The sequence below is a fragment of the Sminthopsis crassicaudata genome, chromosome 3 (assembly GCF_048593235.1).
Source record: "Sminthopsis crassicaudata isolate SCR6 chromosome 3, ASM4859323v1, whole genome shotgun sequence".
NCBI classification, from domain to species: Eukaryota; Metazoa; Chordata; class Mammalia; order Dasyuromorphia; family Dasyuridae; genus Sminthopsis; species Sminthopsis crassicaudata.
Window position 1 is genome coordinate 503,560,738 of NC_133619.1, and position 24,809 is coordinate 503,585,546.

General features: G+C 32.6%; 1 protein-coding gene across 1 annotated transcript in view; it reads left to right on the forward strand.

The window, feature by feature from the left end:
* Positions 1–24,809, forward strand: part of LOC141563198 (N-acetylated-alpha-linked acidic dipeptidase 2-like) — a 97,609-nt gene that overhangs the window by 27,238 nt on the left and 45,562 nt on the right. Inside the window, exons 9-13 of the mRNA XM_074303949.1 lie at positions 6,860–6,953; positions 12,748–12,846; positions 22,198–22,283; positions 22,714–22,833; positions 23,100–23,182. Coding sequence (XP_074160050.1) covers positions 6,860–6,953; positions 12,748–12,846; positions 22,198–22,283; positions 22,714–22,833; positions 23,100–23,182 — 482 coding nt within the window. The remainder of the gene's footprint in view (positions 1–6,859; positions 6,954–12,747; positions 12,847–22,197; positions 22,284–22,713; positions 22,834–23,099; positions 23,183–24,809) is intronic.

The window sequence follows — 24,809 nt, forward strand, 5'->3', positions numbered from 1 at the left end:
CAATTATTTTAAATAGGATTTCTCTTTGTATCTCTTGCTGCTGGACTTTGTTGGTTTTATATAAAAATGCTGATAATTTATGTGGATTTATTTTGTAGCCTGCAACTTTGCTAACATTGTGAATTATTTCCAAATAGTTTTTCAATTGATTCTCTAGGATTTTTCTAAGCATACCATCCTATCATCTGCAAAGAATGATAATTTGGTTTCCTCATTATCTACTCTAATACCTTTAATTTATTTTTCTCTCTTATTACCAAAGCTAACATTTGTAATACAATATTGAATAATAATGGTGATAGTGGGCAACTTTGTTTCACACCTGATCTTATTTGGAATGATTCTAGTTTATCCTCATTACATATGATGCTTGCTGAGGGTTTTAAATAGCTGCTACTGATAACTTTAAGGAAAACTCCATTTATTTCTATGCTCTCTAGTATTTTTAATAGGAATGAGTGTTGAATTTTGTCAAATGCTTTTTTTCTGCATTTTTTGAGATAATCATATGATTTTTGTTAGTTTGGCTATTGCTATAGTCAATTATGCTAATAATTTTCTTAATATTCAACCAACCCTGCAATCCTAGTATAAATCTTACTTGGTCATGGTGTATTATCATGGGGATAACTTGCTGGAATCTCTTTGATAATATTTTATTTAAGATTTTGGCATCTACATTCATTAGTGAAATTTGTCTATAATTTTCTTTTTCTTATTTAGTATCAGCATCATATCTGTGTCATAAAAGGAATTTTGTAGGACTCCTTCTTTCCCTCTTTTTCCAAATAGTTTGCATAGCATTGGAATTGTTCTTTAAATGTTTTATAGAATTTATCAAGCTCTGGAGATTTTTTCTTTTGGGAGTTAAAATGATTAATAGATTGTTTTTGTTGTTGTTGTTGTTTTTTGTTTTGTTTTGTTTTGTTTTTTGTTTTTTTAAATGGGATTATTTAAGTGATTTATTTCCTCTTCTGTAACGAGCTGTCATCTCCAGAAGCTGCTGGATCACTCTCTGGGAAGAGATCTGCTGTGTCTTCTACTCAAATCTCTTCAACAGATTCTTCTTCCTGTAATGAACCGTCGTCTCCAGGCAGTTGCTGTTAACTCTTGTCCAAAGAAGTGACTTCCCTTCCTGCAGAGAGCCCCGTCAAGCCTGATGCAATTCAGAGTCTTCCTTTTATCTCTGGGAGTCCTCTCTTTTATTCTCCCAGAGAATGGGCGTGGGATAATGCAAGGGCTTCTGGGAAGAACCACCCCAGCCAATGAGCTTGCCCCCTCTATCAAGTCAACCTGAGTTCTCACCTTGTAATTGTCCAGAAAACCTGAGTTCTCACTTAGTAATCCTAACATCTCCCCCTTTCTTTTGATTTAGAACATAGGACAGTCATGACCTTGAAACATAAATCCATCAATATGGGAAGTATTACAGATAATTACATAAATGACCTTGAAACATAAATCCATCAATATGGGAAGTATTACAGATAATTACATAAATTACATAAGCACATAGTAACATAGTAACATAATACATTCTAGAAGTATATAACATAATCAAATAATCATAAATTGAAAATTTATAAATGTCCATAAGTCCATTGTCCATTAGTCTCATCTTGTGTGAGGAAGTCCAATGATTCCTGCTGGTTTTTAAAGTTCTTTAACAGTCTTCTTATTATCCATGCTCTTTCAGTGTCAGATGTTTCTTAGATCTTCTCCTTTATTTTGAGGTCTTTCTCTTTTTCTGTCTCTCTCTGATGGACAAGGCGAATATGACTCGTTGGCACCCATCTGATTCCTTCTCTTGCTGAAGAAATACAAGCAAACCCTCTCCCCCAGGCAGTTAACCTATCTGGTCCCTTCCATTCACCACTTTCTGGATCTCTCCACATCACCTGGCGATTATCTAAGGACAGTGGAGATGCTCGCACTGGACACTGCCCTTCTGGTGGGTTATAAAACCTGTCTGCCGGAGCCAGTGCATCTTTGTCAAAAATTAGAAAATTAATGGTATAGAGAACTAAATTTAGAAGTTCCCTAGGGCTACCTGTGGCTCCCCCTTTCTTTTGTTTTTGGAGGAGTGTCTTAATATCTCTGTTTCTTCTCTCTACTATTGCCTGCCCTTGAGGATTAAAGGGTATGCCCGTGGTATGTAAAATCTTATACTGTGCACAAAAGTGTGTAAAATGTTTGGACGTATATGCAGGTCCATTGTCTGTTTTTATTGCTTGTGGCACACCCATAATTGCAAAAGCCTGTATAAGGAATTCAGTGACCACTCGGGCTGTCTCTTTTGCTGCTGGCATTGCAAATGTGAATCCTGAAAAGGTGTCTACCACTACATGGATAAAAGATAGACGACCAAAAGATTTATAATGGGTCACATCCATTTGCCAGATTTCATTGGGTCTCAAACCACGAGGATTCTTCCCTGGAGGGAGTGTAGGAGCATGGAAAGGAAGACAAGCTGTACAGCTTTTTACTAGATCTTGATTTTTCCTTTTTTCCTCACACTTCCTCCTCTGTTCATTTTTAGAACTTTTCCTTCTCCTACAACTTGCTTGATAGTTTAAGGCTAATTGAACTATGTTGTAGATATAAAATACTTCTGCAGAAATTGAACGAGGCCCATTTTTTGCTTGAAATTCTTTCATTTCATATCCCACTAGCTTCCATTTATCTACATCTATCTTTTCTTCCTCTAAGAACCAAGGGGATGTGCGTCTTAATGCAGCCAAGAGTTTAGCAATCTGTACCCAGGTTACAAGTAAACTCTGCTCCTCAATTATCTTGATTATACTCTCTATAGTACCACTCCTGAATGGAGCTGAGGTTGCTTCTGGGGCTGGGGTTGAGTCGGCTGAGGTCCAGGGATTGAATATAGCTAACATCTGCCCCATTTCAGCTATAAGAGATTCCTGGTTTAGCCCTTAACAAGTTAAGTTCCTTATTTATCTATTAGCACGCTCACTTAATCTTTAACAAAGTTTCCTCGTTACTCACGGTTCTGGGTCAGAGAGACTGAGATCTAGATCGGAAGCTTTTCCACTGGAATCAGGACTGTGTCTGTCCCTGTTCGGGCGCCAAATTGCGAAGGTCTGGTCTAGCTCCTCTTGTCAGGATAAGCAAAAGTCCTTGCCCCACGTGTGGACGCCAAATGTAACGAGCTGTCGTCTCCAGAAGCTGCTGGATCACTCTCTGGGAAGAGATCTGCTGTGTCTTCTACTCAAATCTCTTCAACAGATTCTTCTTCCTGTAATGAACCGTTGTCTCCAGGCAGTTGCTGTTAACTCTTGTCCAAAGAAGTGACTTCCCTTCCTGCAGAGAGCCCCGTCAAGCCTGATGCAATTCAGAGTCTTCCTTTTATCTCTGGGAGTCCTCTCTTTTATTCTCCCAGAGAATGGGCGTGGGATAATGCAAGGGCTTCTGGGAAGAACCACCCCAGCCAATGAGCTTGCCCCCTCTATCAAGTCAACCTGAGTTCTCACCTTGTAATTGTCCAGAAAACCTGAGTTCTCACTTAGTAATCCTAACACTCTTCTATTAATCTGAGCAATCTACATTTTTGTAAGTGTTCATCCATTTCACTTAGATTATCAGATTTATTGACATATAGTTGGGCAAAATAGTTCCTAATTATTGCTCTAATTTTCTCTGCATTGGTGGAAAGTTCTCTTTTTTCATTTTTGAGACTAAGAACTTGATTTTCTTCTTTCTTTTTTCTAATCAAATTAACTAGAAGTTTATCTGTTTTGTTGGTTTTTCCTATAAAAACAACTCTGGTTTTGTTTATTAATTAAATAGTTTTCTTACTTTCAAGTTTATTTATCTCCCCTATTATTTTCAGAATTTCAAATTTAGTATTTAATTGGGGGATTTTAATTTGTTCTTTTCTAGCTTTTTTAGTTTCATGCCCAATTAGTTGATCTTCTATTTCTCTATTTTATGAAAGTAAGCATTTAAAGATATAAAACTTCCCCCTGTGAACTACTTTGGCTGCATCCTATAAATTTTGATATGTTGTCTAATTATTGTCATTCTCTTGGGTGAAATTATAAATTGTGTCTCTGCTTTGTTGTTTTACCCATTCATTCTTTAGGATAAGATTATTTAGTTTCCAATTAATTTTTGGTCTGTTTTCCCCTGGCCTTTTATGGCATGGAATTTGTATTGCATCATGATCTGAAAAAAATGCATTTACTATTTCTATCTTTCTTCATTTGATTTTGAGGTTTTATGCCCTAATACATGATCAATTTTTGTATAGGTTCCATGTATTGTAGAGAAAAAAATATATTCCTTTCTTTCTCCATTCAATTTTCTCCAAAAATCTATCATACCTGACTTTTTAAAAATTCTATTTACCTCCTTAATTTATTCCTTATTTATTTTGTGGTTTGATTTCTCTAGTTCTGACAGAGCAAGTTTGAGATATTCTACTATTATAGTTTTGCTGTCTAATTCTTCTTGCAGCTCTCAACTTTTCCTTTAAGAATTTCTATGCTATATTACTTGGTGCATATATATTCAGTACTGATATTACTTCAATATCTATGGCACTCTTTAACAATGTGTGAGGATACTGTATCTTTTCAGTCACTCAGATTCAAAATTTCATAGTTTTCCTTAATTCTCTTTTTGTAATCAATCATCTCCTTTGTAATCAATCATTTTCCAACTCTTCACAGATTTACTTCCCCTAAATCACCCACAGTTTGTCCTTTCATTCAATTATAGCCACCACTCACCCTAGTTTTGACATTCATCACCTTTCATCTGGACTTTTATATCGTCCTTATTGATCTTACTACCTTTAGTATTGCCCCTCTGCCATATCACTGCAAAGCTGAATTTCCCAAAGCCTAGACTGACCTTATTCCTTTCATTAAGAAGCTTCAGTAACTTTTTATTTCCTCTAATTTATGTATTCTTGTGTCATTTAAAATTTCACAATCTGGTTCCCACCTAGCTCTCTACACTAATTTCAGAATATTCCCTTTTATATATTTCACTTTCCAGCCAAACATAACAACTTGGCACACAACTTTCCATCTTCAGCATCCCTAGTCACACTACTTTACCCTCTGCCTTTTGAAGGCTTAGCTCAAATGAGACAGCAAAGCAGAGCAGTGGCCCTGGAATCAGGACCACCTCACTTCAAATCAAGTGTCAGAGACTTACTAGCTGTGCCTAGCATTATTTCCTTCCTTTAAGTATCCTCATAGATCTGCATGAGGCTTATCCCACTTCTTGTTAGTGATCTCTTCTTCAGTATTAAAATTGGTATTCAGTTCATTCAAATGTGTTTTCTTCTTTGTAACTCCATTTGAGATATTCTTGTCAAAGATATTGGAGTGCTTTGTCATTTCCTTAACTCATTTTACACATGAGGCAGTGGAGGTAATCAGGGTTAAATGACTTGTCCAGAAACACACAGCTAGTAGTAAGTTTTTGAGGACAGATTTGAATTCAGGAAGATGAGTCTTTCTGATTGAGACCTAGCATTCTATACACTGTGCCATTTAGTTGTCCCACTCTGCAAAATACTTTCTAGTTATTTTTGTATATTATTTTCTATTTACTTAAATTTATTTATGTTAGTTCCTCTTGGATAGAAGGACATAGAATTATACGTGGTCACAAAAGAGTCAGACCCAATCAAATGACTGAGCAACAGCATTTTTCCCTGGGAAAAAGTAAACTCCTAGAGAACAGGAAATGTTTTGTATTTGTCATTTTATTCCCAGGGTAGATCAGTGTCTGACCCAGAGAAGCAGATGCTGAATAAATGTTGAGTTTGGATGAAATAATAATTTGCTAATCTTTTTTTTTTTCTTCAATGAAATGTTGCATTTTTATTTGGAAGTGATACCTAAATGCTTTAAAAGTTTACACTGATTTTTAGTTTTCTAGTTATCTAAAGGGAAATTTTTAATTTAAACAAGATGTTTATAAATGGTTCTTTTCATGTTACATTTTGCCTTTTCTCCCCATTCTTTTTGATTTATATTGACCAAGTTCTTTTTTTCCATCACTTGTTTTCTGACAGATGTTCCAGCCAGAAAGTCAGAACTGCTGTAGGAATTTAAATGATCTAAATATAAAAAGAAAATTATAAGGAATAAATAAACAAGTTGAATTTAAACAGATTTTTAAAGAAATCTTATATCAGAAAAGTGAAAAAAGTTATAGCATTTATTGTAGAAACTATGAAAAGTTTATAAAAAGTTGATAACATGGCAATGTAATTGGAGGAATGGGATCTGGACTTGTGATTTCATCAGGCAAGGGCTCAGCTTTTTAAACTGTAGGTTATCACCCTATATGGAGTCTCATAACTGAATGTGAGGATTGGGAAATTATGATTTATTATCAGTAAATGTTTGATTTTTGTATCTATTTTATATACCTATGTACCTGGGGTTACATAAAAATTTCTTGGGTGAAAAGGGATTTGTCAGTAGGAAAAGTTTAAGAAGCCCTAGCTTAGGAAACTTTTCCATTACAAGATGGATGGATAGATGTTCTTGAAACATTAATCAACTAAGTGCTTTGACCAGAGTCTAGGCCTCAAATCTAGGTCTTTCCTAGTTCTAAGGCCAAGTTTCTGTCCTTCATGCCATACTGCCTCTCATAATAGAATAATATGTGAATAATGTTTATAAAAAATGAAAATGTACCTTCACATTTACTTTCCCTCTTTTTCAAAGACCATGGCGGGGTGGAGAATAGTGGAGAATGAAAATCAATTATCTCTACAATCTGTTTTACTTTGAATATGTAAAGAATGACCAAAATTTTAACTTTGTGAGATAGAAAATAGCATGTTACTTAGAAAATGCACTTGGTTTTTCAGAATACACCTTCAGGTATGCAGAAAATGAAGGAGTGGGAATCCCCCAAATCCCAGTACATCCCATTGGATATCATGATGCAGAGATATTATTACGGTAAAGTCTTCTGCTTGGATGCAAGGTTAAGACATCTTGCTCCAAAAGACTATTTCTTAATCTAAAAACTAATGTATATATTTTCTATTAAATATAAAGAATAATTTTATGATTCAAGAGCTTCCTTTAAAAATAAGAAATAACAAAGGGGAGACATATTTGGACAGTAGTTTTCTTTATATAGGTAAAAGAATAGGCTCTATGGCATAGTGGATAGAGAGCTGACCTTGAAGGTGGGAAAAACTGGTTTCAAAATGCAACCTCTATTTTCAGTGCTCTACATCACTAGACAATGCCACATTCAAATAAAAATTGATTGGGTTTCTGATTTATTTAGAAAACTAGAAATTAGCATTATGTTGTGTTTCATTTTTAGTTTGTTAAACATTGCCCAATTACATTTTAATCTGATTTAGTCATATTTGGCACTCCTCTGCTCTAGACAATTCTTTAAGATTATAAAGACAAGCTGACTTTCATTAACCGATGGAATTTTCTTACCTCTGAATTCCTTGTACCATGAAAAATGAGTCTAGTCCTTATTGTTTCTTTCCTTTTATTTCTGGAGCAAAATAATAGATTCAATTTTTTTACTTAGTAAAATAATGAAAGTTTGTTGTATTTTTTAAGAGGACACATGAGTAATATTAACCATTAAAAGTTAAAATATGAAAAAAAATTTTTAAGGCATTTATGCTATCATTTACATCTTTGAACTCCAATAATCAATTATCATTTCTTTGTTCCTATCTTTGTATATATTCTATTGGAGATTATTTTCATGGTTCCACTTGTTACCTGAAGTCTTTATATCTAATTCTAACTCTTCTCTTGATATCCTTTTCTGCATTTTCATTTTCTTTCATTGCTACTTTCATTTCTTGATATTACCCCAAAGTTAATCTATGTAAAAAGAATTCCAGTCTTTCAACATTGCTTTCCCCTCTTGACTTACTTATTCTTCTGTTAATCTGATATTGTAACAAGTCAGCTGTCTTTGATTCCTCCCTTTTCCACATTTTCTACATCCAATCCATTAACTCCTCCATTACAGTATTTCTCACATCCATTTTTCACTCTTGTCATTCCCATTGCCACCACTCAATCTTGGACCCTTACTTAATGAACTGCTTGTTTCAGTAGCTTTCTAGGGTCTTCCTGTTACCAGTCTCTCATTCTTACATATTGCCACTAGCTTAATCTTATTGAAATACTATTGTTTTAATCATTTGTTCAACAAATTTTCTTTAATAACATACATTGTTATACACAGATAAAAATGGCATTGTCCCTATGTTAAAGGGAACTTATATTCTATTGCCAGGGGAAACATATTTACAGATAAATATAATACATGGTAGGGGAAGATTGAAGAGATTCAGCCAATAGATTCTCAGTGTGTATGAGAAGAGAGAGAGAACACATTCATTTGAAGGAATCAGGGATATTTACATGGAAGCATCCAGATCTGAGCTTTATTGGCAGATAATTATGAAAGGTGAAGATGAAGGAAAAGTGCATTTTGATGCTATAAAAATGGGAATTATTATTGATACATTTCTTTGTAGTTCCCATAGTACAGTATATTGCCAGTAGCAAATACATAATAAATATTTGCTTCTTTTATTTTATTTTTGTAAATAGTCACTCTGTATAAGACATTCCTCATTGACAGCTAAAAAATACTCCTCAAGAAAATATTCCTTATTATGCTAAAATAACAACAATACCAAATGTTTAAGACTTGCAAAGCTAGTTATGGAATACTACAATCTAAGAATTGAAGCTGAGGATGATACACATGGTGATGGAAAGATGTGTGAGGCATGTAACACATCAACAAAATATAACAAAGGAGAAATAGTGTGAATTATTTAATAACAATAACTACTCATATTTATATCATACTCTAAGGTTTGCTTTAAATATATTATCTATTGTAATCTTCATAACAGATTTGATTTAGGTATTTTTCCCATTTTATAGATAGAAACTGAGGGCTTAGAAGTTGTGACATGCTTAAGGCCACACAGTTTAGAAACAATCAGAATGTTATTTGAATTTAGGCTTCTTGGCCTACCAAAATCACTACATCAAGCTTCATTAAGGAACTGTATTTTTTTAATGTTCATTTGGTCATATGAACCGAAGAAGAGAAAATCCTTAGACTGACTTTGTTACATCTGTCACTTTATAAGATCCAGAGAACTCCAGGAAGTCCCCACCATGTTGGATAGCAAATTTATGGAAAGACATGCAAAGAGATTAAACAAGATGGAGGATTAGAATGGGTTACAGTCTGAATTGTAGGAGGGAAACCTCCTCATCAATGAGATGAGAGATTAATAGGAGTATTTGATTTGTTTCTAAATTAATATTAAGTGAAGAAAATAGTCATTTCTACTTCATTATCACTTCTACCTTTTAACAGTCTCTTTTTCTTTGAAGTTCTTAACTCTGATAAACCCAGGATTCAAATACTTGGAACCATTATCTTTCAGTCTTGAAATCATTTTTCCGCCTTTCTCAAGGTTTCAGTGTCTAATCCACAATCTTCTTGACCCCATTCACTGCTTTTATAATTGAGAATTTCAATATGCATATTAATGTTATACAAAGCCCCTTGTTTTCCAGTTCTTTAAGCACTTAAACTTCTATGACTTGTATTCTCACTCCAACCCAGCTAGCGATACCTTAGATTCTTATTATTCACAGTCCTATCTCATCACTAAAAAACTCTCAAAATTTTTTTCCTATTATATGATTATAATTTCTAACTGGATGAGACCTTCAAGGTTATCAAATCTAATCATCTCATTTTACAGATGAGCTATTCCCTCATGATGGTCATTGAACCCAAGCATGATAAATGTTTATGAACTTCAGTTAATATGAGTATAGCCAAAGACCTTTGAAAATCAAAAGAATACCTAGTATTCTGTAACCATAAGGTACAAGGTGAACCCATAATTTAGATTCATTTATATTTTATGTTTTACCCCCTTTAGATCTAATAGCCTATTATAATGGAAAGAGCTTGACTGAGAATGAAGAAAATTGGACTCAAGGCCCAGCCTTCAGCAAAAATTTGCTAGGTGATTTTGGGCAGGTTATTTCAACTTCCTGGACCTCAGTTTCCTTAGGTGTAAAAAATGAGATTTAACTTATTTCTGTTAGAGCACCTTTTCAGGTTTAACAGTTTATTATTCTGTAAGAATCTAATTAATTTAAGGGAAAAATAGAAGACATCTTACAGAATTTTGTTTTGGCTTTTACAGAGGCTCAAAAAATATTTCTTTAAGGAACCTTTTATTTGAGAATTAAGTTTTATACCTCCCTTCAAGTTTTTTTTTTATTATATTCATATAATAATCAAAGTGCTCTGCACTCCTTAGAGATACAAAGGTGAAACCAAACATACTTCATGTGCTTTGGGAACTGGACAATAAAAAGACTTGTCTTTGTGGGCTTTCTACCTTGGAGCAACAAGGTAAATTAGTTCTTAGTCATTTCTATCTACTTCTTCCTCACTTTGGACTCAGGGAGGAAAAGGGAAATATCTAGTCATTTAATATCATAGTGAAATTTAAAAACCCTTTTATTCAGGAACTTCCTTATTATATGAGAGTGAGCTTGAGATTATCAAATGAACCAGTGGACTTTATCTAAAGAGGGCTTAAGCAAAGCAGATGGGTAATTAATACAATCATCAGGTTTGGATTTTTTCCAGGGTGAGGATGTTGTTCTTACCTGGGAACTACATTGTGAAAGAATCTAGAGATAGTTGCAGTGGGGAAAATCAAGTGCTATGAGAACTTTGATAAGGCAGTAGTATTCAAGGAGGATTCATGGAGGTAATAGCACATATTTTCCCCAAAAGGGGGGAATGGTTTAAAGTACAGAAATTGGAGGATGAGGGAGACTATATATATATATTCCAGTTATGAGGTACAGTGGGAACAAGAATAAATAGTACCATGGAAAGAGCTCTGATTAAAGAGTCAGAGGACCTTAGGTCAAATCCTTTATTACTTATGTAGCTTGAATAAAATCCCTTAACCATTGGGTTTCTTCATCTATAAAATTATGGGATTGGATTAAAGACCTTTGAGTTCCTTTCCTGTTTTAGAATGTTGTTGACAAAGATGGTGTTGATGATTTGGGAAAACTGGGTGAGACAAAAAAGGGGGAAGATGGATGGGCCAGTTTATTTTAAAGGGGAGTAGTATGAGATAAAGCTGGGACCCTTAAAGGATATGGAATTCTTAAAAGCCACTTATGAGTATGTGCTTCAGTTACAATAAATGGGGATATATGAAGAATTTTGAGGAAAAGTAAAGGTGTCAGTTTATTCATTGGAAAAATTATTTAGGAACTTGTATGAAAGGTTCAGTTGAGTGAAGAGGGACCAAGGCTCTATGCTGGATCTACTTTTCTTTCTTCTTTGGTCATATTTTTCATCTTTTTCTCTCCAATGGCTTCTTTGATGTTTCCTGCTTCCATTTCCTTTCCTCTCACATGACGACTACTGGAGTTCAGGCTCTTGTCACTTCTTGTTTGATTACATCAGTAACTTCCTTATTCATGTCTATACTTCCCCATATGTCCATTCTCTTAAGTCATCCACTGCATGGCTGTTCAAATAGCATTCCTTTAAAATTCTTCAGTGAATACATATTTCCTCTAGGACAAGAAATCTTCAGCATGTCATATAAGGTCCTCCACAAATCGCTCTAACATACCTTTCCAACCTTACTTCATATTACTTCCCTTCACATTATTTTCCCTTACTGGTCTCTTTTTAATTTGACATTCTATTTCCAGCCCTATGCATTTTTATAAGCTTTCCCCCCTCCCCATTTTTTTCCTATTTCTTGAATTCTTTGAATCCTTATCTTTTCTCAAAGGATAAAATTCATTATGCTCTCTCTATCATAAAAGCCCTTCAGATTCTTTAAGTTTTGCTGTTTGAAGACAGACTTCTCAATTTTCTCAGACTACCTCATATTTAACCTTGTCTGTTTGTTGTATGCATGTTATATCACAATATATACTACATATAGTACAAATTCCTGGAGGGGAAGGAATTACTATGTTTTTGTCTTTCTTTTTCCAATGTCTTGCAAAGTATCTCATACATTATAGGCACTGAATGAAGATATGTGTTGAGTTGAGGGGATTATTACAAATAATCCAAGTAAGAAATGTTGAGAGTCTAAAACTATGTGGCTATAAAGGGAAGAAAAAATAAAATATAAGAAATAGTTGAGGTGTCTAATAAAGAAATATAAAGGAGGTTAGAATAAATTTGTGGACGGCCAGAAGAATGAAGTAAATGAGTCATAATTAATAATCCTTTCATTTAGTACTTTTATTTACTCTAAAGTAGCTGTCTACCATCTACTATGTATTTAATGCTCTTTGATCTGTGGCCAAAGTATTTTGGATCTAATATCCCAAAAAATGGAAATATAGGAAACATATAGAATATGTACAGAATATATAGGAAATATAGGAAAAAATGGAAAAAATAGGGAAAAAATGTTATCATATTGTGTGTGGGGGCATGATATAGAGGGAAGAAAAAAAAATAAGAAATACTCTTCTGGTTTCCTAATATATAAATTGTGACCATAATAGTTTTTAATTCAGTAGTGTTTTAAAGGTCAAACAATATGATTTATGTAAATTATTTTGAAATACTTGATCACTTTCAATGTCAGGACTAATTTTTTCAATCACTATCATCACTGTGTATGACTTTTAACATGTGTTTTTGATTTTCTCTTAATAGCAACATGGGAGGAATTGCATCACCAGATAACAGCTGGAAAGGAAATCTTAATGTGCTTTATAACATTGGGCCTGGCTTTATAGGGAACTATTCTACCAGGTAGGTTTCAATGTAGTTTCCTTCTTAAAATAGGGGTAACATGTTTACTGCTTACTTCACAAGTTTGTTGTTATTATTAAATTATGTCACATAAGTGAAAATTATTTCATTATGTACTATATAGGCATGATCCTTTATCTGAGTTATCTGTCTTTGTTTCCAAAAGCACTCATTTCACTTTCTTACTATTCCTTGTTATATTAGTTCTTCAACTTTTCTAGGCTGTTGATTCCCAGGTTGGGCCTGGTGCTAGGGCATAAGAACTGAATCAAGAAAAACAAAACCAGAAGAGATATATTGCAAGAATACACATTAATGAGGTCTGACTAGGTTTGTAACAGTGGATATTAGGGAAAAAAGCAAAAATGGACTAGAAGTTTTTCTTAGATGCCTACTGCCTGATTTCTTTAGTTACACGATGCTTTCTTTTGCTATCTGAGAAGGTAACATGAATCTATCTTTATTTTGATACTTTGATGGACCTGTTCTTTTCCAATATTTTCATGGTGACATAGATATAGTCTCTTCATTGATTCAAATCACAACTTGTTTATTCCTTCTTGTTTATTTCTCATACTTGACCATATTACTTCTGAATTACTTCTGAAGCATTTGAGTTATCTTCCTGTTATTCTTCAATCTTTGTGAGAGAATGTAAGCTCCTTAGGAGCAGTAGTTACATAATTTTTATCTTTGTATCCACAGTGTGCCTGGCAAAGAGTAGGCCCTACAGCAAAGCTGGTTGATTAATTGGTTTTCTGCCACATAAATGGTCCTTTATTCTTTTTCTATTCTAGTATTCATTATATCACTTCTTTCATATGTTTTCATATGTTTTAGATTTATGTGAGTCTAAATGTATAGGTGCAGCTCTTGGGTGGTACCATTTCTCAGAGACTTCCTTTCTTCCTTTGTAAGTAGAAAGACTGTTCAGACACTATCCTAGTGTCCTACCTGTAAGGGAGAAGTAGACAAGATCAAAGAAGGCAGGATGTAGGATGATCCCTCCTACCTTCCAGAGGGCTAACACTCAGTCACAAGCATTTGTTAATCATTTACTTTGTGCCTGTACTATGCTAAGCACTAGGAATACATCTATTAGCAAAAAGAACAAATAGCCCTCCAGGAGCTTACCTTCTGATGGGTAAAGATAATACATAAAAGAAAGCTGACGAGATCTAAAAGATGGAGATGAAAAACCTGGTTTGCTAGAATGGTAAAGGAAGTCTTGAGTGCCTCATTTATGAATTCTAGTGTTGGATTGAGCCTCAGGATGAAAAGCTGAGTTATGGCAGAAGTCCAGAGAAATGAGACATGGCTTCCCAAATACTTTTCTTAAATGGAAATTCTAAGAAGATCCATCCAATGAGAGAGAAAGGTGGAAATCAGGCTAGAATTATATTTATCTGCAACCCCTCAAATATCTTGAGTCTAGGTATATGATTTGGAGCTCCAAAAGGAAAGAAATTAACCTAGTTTTATTCTTGAGGAAGGTAGCCCTTCACTCACATTTACTAGCTTAGTTCTTTCCTACCAAATGTTGGAGATACATATATATACACATACACACACATATATATATATACATATATATATATATACACACACATACATACATATATATGTAATATATATACATTGTAATATATATAATATATTTTAATACATATATATATATATATATATATATATATATATATATATATATATATATATATATATATATATATATATATATGTTTATATATTGTATACACACATAGAAGTACAAAGCTATCCCTTCATAAACTGCCCCAGAATTGGACAGAAGCAGGGCAACATTGATTTTCTTTAGAAATGTGCTTTAGCTGACTTGGATATGCTCTGTTTTTCTCATTGTTCTTTGGTTCATCCACAACTTTATTTCCTTGGAAATTAATGGGGTTCCAACATTTATAACCAAAAAGTTCAGAGATGATGTGGTATAGTGCAGTGATATCAAACTCAGAAAGAATCTTGGAGCTATTAAATCATATATAAAGATCCTTGAGGGCTTCATATTGACTTAGAAAATCACATATTGAAATTATATATATTCTGTTGCATTTTTATTTGTTTTTAAAATACTTTTCAATTACATATTTTGGATAGCACTAAGGAGTTTTGTGGCTGTGCATTTGATACTTCTGGTGAAGTTAAGAGTTAGGAAGACTAAGATTCCACACCCACTTCTAATACATACTGGGCAGATTACTTAAATCAATGGCCACATAACTTTTTAAGACTGAAAGTAGCAAAAAATTTTATTCTGCATCACTAGGGGAAATACCTCACTTGGAAGCTTCCTTTATGGATGAAATCACAAGTCTGTGTTTTGCTTTTTTTAAAAATAGTTGTCAAGAGAATATTTGTCTTCAACAAATGTCTTAGCGATTTAAGGTTTAAGGTTGCAATTGTTAAGAGTGCTATACAGTGGGGCAGCTAGGTGGATAGAGCACCAGCCCTGAAGTTAGGAAGATCTGAGTTCAAATTTGATCTCAGACACTTAACACACTTCCTAGGTATATAATCCTGAGCAAGTCACTTAACCCTAATTACCTCAGCAAAAAAAAAAAAAAAAAAAAAAAGAGTGCTATGCATTTCCAAAATAATCCAGCTTGCTGTTTACCTCTTATTAAATTCTCAATCCAATTCCTTATCCATCCTTGTCCATTCCTGTCTTATGTCTCTACACACTAGCTGAATGGACAATATTTATAAAATATTTTAGAACTTTGCCTAGCTGGTAGCAGTCATTAAATAAATACCTATTCTTCCCTCTTCTTCCCTTCCCAGCTTACAGATCTTAATATGGAAAAAAAAAAAGCCATTTCATTCATTTAATTTATTTTCTTATTATCTTGACTGATTCAACATAAGTTTCTTCTTCTCTTTGATGCTTTTCTTTTTTTTAATCTTCAACCAACTGAACAAGAAATCTTTTTTTTTTTCCTTTTTCTGAGACTGGGGTTAAGTGACTTGCCCAGGGTCACACAGCTAGGAAGTGTTAAGTGTCTGAGACCAAATTTGAACTCAGGTACTCCTGAATTCAAGGCTGATGCTCTATCCACTGCACCACCTAGCTGTCCCTGAACAATAAATCTTAATAGTTTCATTTTTTTCACTAATCATAGTTGTTATATATATATATATATATATATATATATATATATATATATATATATATATATATATATATATATATATATATACATATATATATATATATTATATATATATATATATATTTCAAACATAGCATACTTTTCCTTTGCTTCTAGGAACTGTGCCTAAGCACTGGGATTCATATGAAGAATTAATGAAAACATTTTAATCTTCTCTAACTCCTTATTTGGATTACAATTTCTTTGTATTTGATGCTTTAATAAATGGAACTATTTGCTGACTTTTAAGAAGAAATCTGATGGCTAAATATTACAGATTAATTGAGTATATGCATTCAATATATACACAGTACTTTAAAATGTTTTATTTTTTTCTGATTATACATGTATATTAACTTTTTAAATATGTAATTCTTTATGAATCATATTGAGAGAGAAAAATCAGAACAAAAGAAAAAAAAACACAGAAAAGGAAAAAAATAGAAAAAAAAGAAGTGAACATAGCATGCATTGGTTTCCATTAAATCTCCACAGTTCTCTTTCTGGGTGCAGATTACATTTTCTATCCAAAGTTTATTGGGATTGCTTTGGATCACTGAATCACTGAGAAGAACCAAGTCTTTCATAGTTGATCATTGCACAATCTTGCTGTTACTCTGCACAATGTATTTCTGATTCTTGTTGTTTTGCTCAGCATCACTTCATGTAAATCTTTCTAGGCCTTTCTAAAATCAGCTTGTTCATCATTTTTTATAAAACAATAATATTTCATTACCTTCATATACTACAATTTATTTAGCCACTCTCCAATTGATGGACATCTATTCATTTTCCAATTTTTTGATCCCACAAAAAGAGCTGCTATAAATAGTTTTGCACTTGTGGGTCCTTTGCCCTCCTTTATGATTTCCTTGGGATACAGATCCAGTAGGGACACTATTGGATCAAAGGCTATGCACAGTTTTATAGCCCTTTGGCCATCATTCCAAATATGCTATTCTTTTTAAGCAAAAATCTATAAGTAACACTAAATAAGGTTCTGTTTTTGACAGCCCTTTAGCTAACAGGAAATCACTAGAAATGAAAACCTGCTGGGATTTTGCCTGGAGTGAATAAAGACTGATATTTTTTCTCCAGTGGAAAAAAGGTTCAAATATTCTCTCCATGCTGTCCCTTTGTTCATAAAAACTGTGAGCTTTTGGTTTGGTTTGGTTTGGTTTTCCTTATGATTGACCTAAGTGGATTGCTTTGTTCTTTTAATGTCTTTAATAGCACTTACTGAATGAATACTTTAAACATTGTCCTGCAACAGAAGTGACTGCCACCAGTGTTTTCACTATGTGACTGTCTTGTATCATTAAACCTTGAGTTCTCAAAATTCCTATTGAACAAAAAGAATTTATTGCCATAGTTATATAACATTTAGACATTTGAGTAAAATTCTGAGCAATTATTTCCATCAGTTATCCAGGGGACTAAATTAGTGATGTGGGTAGCATATTTATTTAAATTTCCATAAAAATCAAGAGTGCTTAGTTTTCAGTTACTTCTTGAGTTTTCGATTTCTGCCTATTCAATTATTTGCAACATTAAAAAGATTTCTAATAGATTATCTTTTAATCTCTTTTTCTCTCTCTTTCATTTGTACATAGTATCTATCACTCTTCTTGCTGAAGAGATGTAGATTAAATTAATGGCTAATTTGTTTAAAAAAGATTACTTATTTTCTACCGAAGCAGAATAATATAATATATAGTGTTTTTTCCTTTGAATCAGAAGACTTGGGTTTGAATTCTACTCTTGTCATTTAATATGTGATCTAAAGCAGCTGATTATTTCTGTGAGCTAAAGTTGTGTTATCTTTAAAATGGAAATAATTATATTTGTACAAGGAACTATTATTATTACATCCTTTTTGGAAAGAATTATGATGTGGTCTTGTTCTCATACAGTTGCTTTATAAATGCAATTTTATGCATTTTCTTATATATTTATGATAACAAATATTTCATGTTTATATATATGTACATATGACAAATATTTAAGTGAGCATATTACCAAATTATATATGAATATATGTGTGTAACTAGATTATAAATTCATAAATGGTGACTGCCATGCTTTGTACACCCATAAGGTCAGGTACAGTTGTTCCTTATTCTAATACAGGTATTAATAAATGTTGTTGCTTCAAGAATATATGATTTCATCTATGTGGGCATTCCTTTACCAATGGAGTTCCCCATCTGTCCATGCTTTTAATAGCTGATCATTGGAACTTGTTATGACCAATTTTTTGGTGATGATACGCTCTAAACTTAGATTTTTCCTGGAATAAATGACACATAATCTATCTCCAAATTATCCTTGAAGACTTTATCAGAAAGTATCCTGAAGCTTTATCAGGGATGCTAGATTCAATGCTGTGCTGACAAAGCCTTCTAGAATGCAGTTTCACTTCCATACCAAAGTAAGGCATAAAATTATGACTTCAGTAAAGGGAAAACCTAGATGTGCTAGCTTTTTATACCTCCCTGACCTGTATCACCTGGACAGGTTTCTTAATTTTTCTGAACAGGCCTTTCATTGTTTGTGTATATGTGTGTGTATACATATATATTTATATATATATATACACACATATATTTTTATCTATATATACACACATATATTTTTATCTATATATACACACATACATATATATATATATATTGCTGTTGTATTGTTTTCTAGTTTTGTCTTAATCTTTGTGATCCTATTTGAGTTTTTTTTGAGCAGAGATAGTAAAGTGGTTTGCCATTTCCTTCTCTAACTCATTGTATAGATGAGGAAACTGAGGCAAACAGGATTAAGTGACTTGCCCAGGTCTGTAAGTGTATGAAGCTGGATTTCTGAGTCCTGGTCCAGTATCCATTGCACCATCTAGCTGCCTAGATAGCTGGATATATATTTTAATTATTCCCATAAATGCAAAATAAATTAGCATATAATAATCAGTTCTATTTAACACTATTTATATTTACTATTATGTTTCAGACAATGTTCTCAATGCTGAAGGGAATAAAAAGACATTTAGGAGATATGTTCCCTACCTTTGGAGTTTATAATCTAATAAGGAATAATGTCCTATTTACAAATGGGTAAGATATGAGGCAGAAGGTGATTGTGCCATAGGAAATGTAGAAGAAAATTCTTTAGAGGTTTATGGAAGGGAAAGATCACCTCTAATTAGAAGAATTATGAAAGATTATAAAGAAAGTGGCATTTCAATAAATTGAGTGATTAAACAAGTTGCAATACACGAATATAGTAGAATATTGCTAAGCTCTTAAAAAACATTATTATGATTATGACCAAGAAAAAACATTATTATGATTGCAACTTAGAATCATGGGAATGCATTTGTTCTCACAGTAACAAATTGATCAATCCTTTGAAGGATCTGGATTTTAGTCTGGAAAGAATGTGTTTAATATGGTCTCCATTCTTTATTTATGATTTTGCATATGATCAGTTTATGCTGGATAATATTCTAATTTAAAAGATCTCTAATATATAATCTTTCTAATATTCTATGCAAAGCATTAATCTCTATCCATTTTACCCTTCTGTGAGGTTTGTGTAAATGCCATTGAGAGACACATATCCAACAATTATTTTATAACTACCAAATCTTATAATTAAATTTCCATTTATTTTAAGGAATTAGGTTGAGGGGGTGGGGTAAAAGGAGAAAGAAAGAGAAGAGGAGAGAGAGAGAGAGAGAGAGAGAGAGAGAGAGAGAGAGAGAGAGAGAGAGAGAGAGAGAGAGAGAGAGTGTTAAAGAGTTTCAAAGGTAGGTGCATAATGGATAGAGAGCTAAGATTAGAACTCAAGTTCTGACTCTTACCTCACTATGGCTGTCTTCCTATGTTCCTGTCATTGAATCTGGTAGCTCTGAAAGTTCTCTCTGACTAATTGCAAAGAAGATGCTGACTGACCTTCATTAGTACAGGAAGTTTCTTTACTTTGGAATTGTCTCTATCAGTGAAGCTACAGGCTTAATCTGTAGTCTTAATTTTATGGTAAGCCTTTTAACATAATCTCTTCTTGGCTTATTTTGATTTTATCAATTTTGCCTGAAATAATTGCCATTTACAATTTTAAAAATTCAATTAAGCATAAAAGCTTTTCTTTCTTTAATTCTGTATGAATCTTTATGTTTTAAGTTTATTTTTTATATATTACAAATCACTGAATATTGCTTTCTAACCTTCCATTTGTGACTGAATTAATATATTTTAAATAACTTCATATTTTAAAATTCATAATTTAAGTTAGTTTTTCTGATAAATTATAATTTTATTAATTTGGAAAAAAAGCAAAAAAAGAAACAGTTCTATAATCTGAAATTTTTATTGCTTAGAATTTGAGGTATTGCTTTATGCCATTTAAGCTAAATAAATTCAATTATTTGGCTAAATAAAATTCCAGAAGATGAACAAATTAAGTTTTGAAGGACTGTTTAAGATCAGGCATCTTAATTCACTGCTGGAGTTATGCATTAGTTTAGCTATTTTAGAAAATAATTTAGAAAAATGTAAGCTAAGTCCATACCCTTTGGTTCAGAAACTCCACTATAAGAACTCTATTTTAAAGCATATATTCACTGCAAGAAGAAATCTATTTTATTAAAATGTTGTAATTGTATCATTGCATAATATCAAAAATCAGAAACAAAAAAATTATATATATGTGCACATGGAGTAAGGAAAGTCACTTATGAAAAGTTCAGAGAAATATTCTATGACTTCTATGAAATAATGAAATAATAAAGTAGAGCTAAAAAAAGTAATAAATCAATGTATACAAAGTCAGCATAAAGTGGCAAGAAAAATGGCCAAATAGAGCAATAATTAAGACTACCATATTATGAAAGTTAAAGAACACTTGTCTTTTCTTTCTGATATAGCAGCAGTGTGGTGGTAGTATATATACTGTTCTGGACTTGTGAACAGTCATTCTCAGTGATTTGACTTTTGTATGGGTCCAATGGTGTGCTGAAATTGACTCGTTGATATGCTAAGTTTTAAAATTTTAGTGTGAACATTTATACCTTGAATATAGACATGCTAAGGCTTGATTTATCCATTTATTATCTAGACTTAAAGTGATGGAAAAGCTATTAAGAATGATGATTAATTTTGAAATTGTGTCATACTTACTTCCCCTCTTCCCAGAAAGCCTAATCCCAGGGTATATTTAAGCATTTATCTTCATAATTATGACTGTAACAGCCATTCTGAATCACTTTTCTGGACTCTTTCCTTTGAGTTTGATTTTCACTCTGGGTACTCCTCTGTAAGAGTGGGTTGTGTTTTTTGTTTTGTTTTCTTTTTTCTAAGTTCATGAGAAATAAAAACAATGGAAGAGAAACCAGCCAAGACTCACTTTTGATACCAATTCCAGATTGTCACAGCTTTCCCCAATTAAAATTGCTTAGTTAATTATCCAGCAAGATCCCTTTGCTCTGGAGAGTTGTAGAATTGAATAAGCAATTTTTTTATCTATAGCTCTCAGCCCGCAGCCAGTAAAATTGCCCTAGTAAATATATATCACAGTTAAAACATTTCTTTCACTCACCTACTCATTCTCTCCATGTACTGTCTTTTTTTCTGCTTCATTTAGGTGATTAAAAACACATCAGTAATACAATGGTTAAATTATTTTATCTTTAAAAACTTGAAATTAAAAAAAAAAAAAAAAAAAAAAAAAAAACACTGAAAAGAACCAGTAAGTTTGGGGACAGACACTTGTTCTCCCAAGAAGAAAGAGATAGGGAAAGGAAGAATGGGGAGAGGGGCTAAAGTATTAGTAGCCTTGGGTCTGCTTCTCTTAGTGATTTCAGTAAAAGAGATCCTTTCAGGTACCCTTTTGTGGTCCCAGGGACAGGAAAGCTAATTGGAGTACAATTTCTGTTTATGCCACTAGATGGTGATCAAAGCTCGTTTTACCAGCCCATCTCCAAACTGGTCTCTGTGCCTGCCTGTGTTATATGTTTGTCCAAGGGGTTTTAACCTCGGGTCTTTGGGTAGATATCAAGGGACCCATGAACTAAGATGGGAGGGGGAAATTGCATAAAATGTTAGGCATTCAGTTTTCTACATGTGGTCCTATTAGTCATAAAACCTTAAAATAAAATTTCCCTTCATTCTTGTTCAATTGACAGTAAAGTCAGAATGCATGTTCACAATACCAATGAAATAACAAGGATTTACAATGTAATTGGAATGATCAGAGGATCTGTGGAACCAGGTGTGTCTTTCACTTTTTCTTCAGATTGTTTTTTCAGAGGTTTAAAAACCCAGTCACATACCTTGTAATATATTATTAGTTGTATGAAAAATTGTCATACAGTGAAATATGCGCAACTAAGAGAATGTATCTTTTAGATGTGTTTTATTTTTTTAATAGGGAAGAAAGATGATTAGTAACAAACAAATTAGATGGCTTTAGCATACGCTTTTGTATTCAGAATTATCACTCTTTAAATATCTGTGCCTTATGATTAATATATTTGCATACTGCACATGTATAACATATCAAATTGTCATCTTAGTGAAGGGGTAAGAAAAGTATAAGAGAGAAGTTTTTATTTAAATTTTTTGAAAATAATGTCAAAAATTGTTTACATGTAAATGGAAAAATAAAACAATTTTTAAAAAAATTTTAAATATGTTTTCAGACAGGTATGTTATTCTTGGAGGTCATCGGGACTCTTGGGTATTTGGTGCTATTGACCCAACCACTGGGGCAGCTGTTCTACAAGAAATTGTCCGGAGTTTTGGAAAAATGATGAGTGGAGGTAAACAACTAAAGTTGGGGGCATGGGGTAAGAAGTAATTATGAAAATGAAATGTTTAATTTTCTTTTATTTTAGTCATAAAATAGTCCCAGTCAGCACTGGGAGAAATGCTAGATTTATAGTCAGAGGACTTAGGTTCAAATCCTGGTTCTGCCACTTAACAATGAAATAGACATATTGCACTCAATGACCTCCCAGGACCTTTCTAGCTCAGTCTTTGATTCTGTAATCTTATGTTTAACTGAAAATTAATTCTGCAATTTCAGGGTGGAGACCAAAAAGAACTATTATTTTTGCTAGCTGGGATGCAGAAGAATTTGGACTCTTGGGTTCCACAGAATGGGCTGAGGTAAATAAAGAAGAGACCATTCTTGTCATTTCCTTTGGCAGCAATGAACAAATGTATGTATACCTAAAGAAACTTACAAATAGGAACTATTGCCTAATAAGGTTTTTAATTTCGAGAGTTGCTGAAGAAATTGTATTCTGTACTCATATTTGTTATTTCATAAACTAATAGTCTCATAATAAAGTATTATGTAAAAAGGGGACATATTTATTATTGTTAAAATAATTTAGATTCCATGTGAACTTATGAAAAATAAGATAAATTATTAATTCCAAAAATAACAAAAAAGATAGCAACAATAGCAGAGCTATTTTGGACAAGTTAATTCATTGGTATTCTAAATTTTGAGGTGCAATTGGAATTCTAAGAAAAACATGTCATCATTTCTTAAATTGATTGTTTTTTTTTTTTTAATGTAATATTAAATGAAAGGGTCATGGTAGAATTCCAACTGTAGCTCTTCTTTAATTTAAAAAAATAGATGTATAATGATATATTTAAATTCTTTAAAACTGAATCATATTTCCCCATTGACATTTACTATAATATGAAGAGAAATTCTTTGTTCTCACTTGAAATTGTCCTTTAGTTGGCAGTATCAACTAATCCTTTAGTTATAAGTTCCTTTATCCTTAGATACAGTTAGTATCTACAGTTAGTGATTTGTGAATACCAAAAGTAACTAGATGATCTTGATTTTCAAAGGAATCCTTTTGTAAAGTGAAAAGAACTTTTATAATACTATTGATTAGCCCCTATTTGAGATATCTTTTTAAATTCTGGATTTCCACATAATTGAGTTTTCTTAAATTAGGGCATATCTGTATTAGCATAGAGCTTTTTTCCCTTTTTTAAAATCAGAACTTAAATTTACACCATTATATTTCCAATTAAAGTTATGATAACAATAATACCAAATACAAATTTAAATCAGACTCTGCTAATAGATTTAGAAATATATCTGTATCCAGACTATGCCATGTAATTCCTCCATTACCTTGAATAAATCACATGCCTTATGAGATCCATTTTCCTCTTCTGTAAAATGAGATTGGAATAAAATTCCATTTCAGCTCCAACTCTCACTGTTCTATTTAAAGGAATGATAACAATAATTGTTAATGAAGGTTTTGGTTTACTCTTGACTTTTGAAGTAATTTAGATCTTGTTTAATTATATAAACAAGAAACAGCAAAAACAAAACAAAAAACACAACCCAAATAAATAACAAAAGATCCCAAACAATTATCAGTTTTATTGTATGGAATTTCACCCCTTTCGAATATTTTTCTCCTTAATGGCATCATTCATAACCATTTCCTGATTTCAGAAACAGAATAATTATTCTTTGAATTTGTTATAACAAATTATTTTTATAGCTACTTTTATTCTTTAGAAAAATAAACTGATATAGTCATTAGCTGAAGAGTAGATTTCATTTGGTTTTGGTGATGTGTCCAAATTCCAAACATCTTTAAAAGGTTTTAGCCACAATTCTTTAAGAGACCATGAGATGGAGATATTATTTCATGTATATTTGTCTCTTTGTCTCTTTTCTCTCCTCTGAGCAAGGATTTCTTTATATCTTTCATGTGTATTATTTTTTGTCTTTCCCTATCTCTTTTCT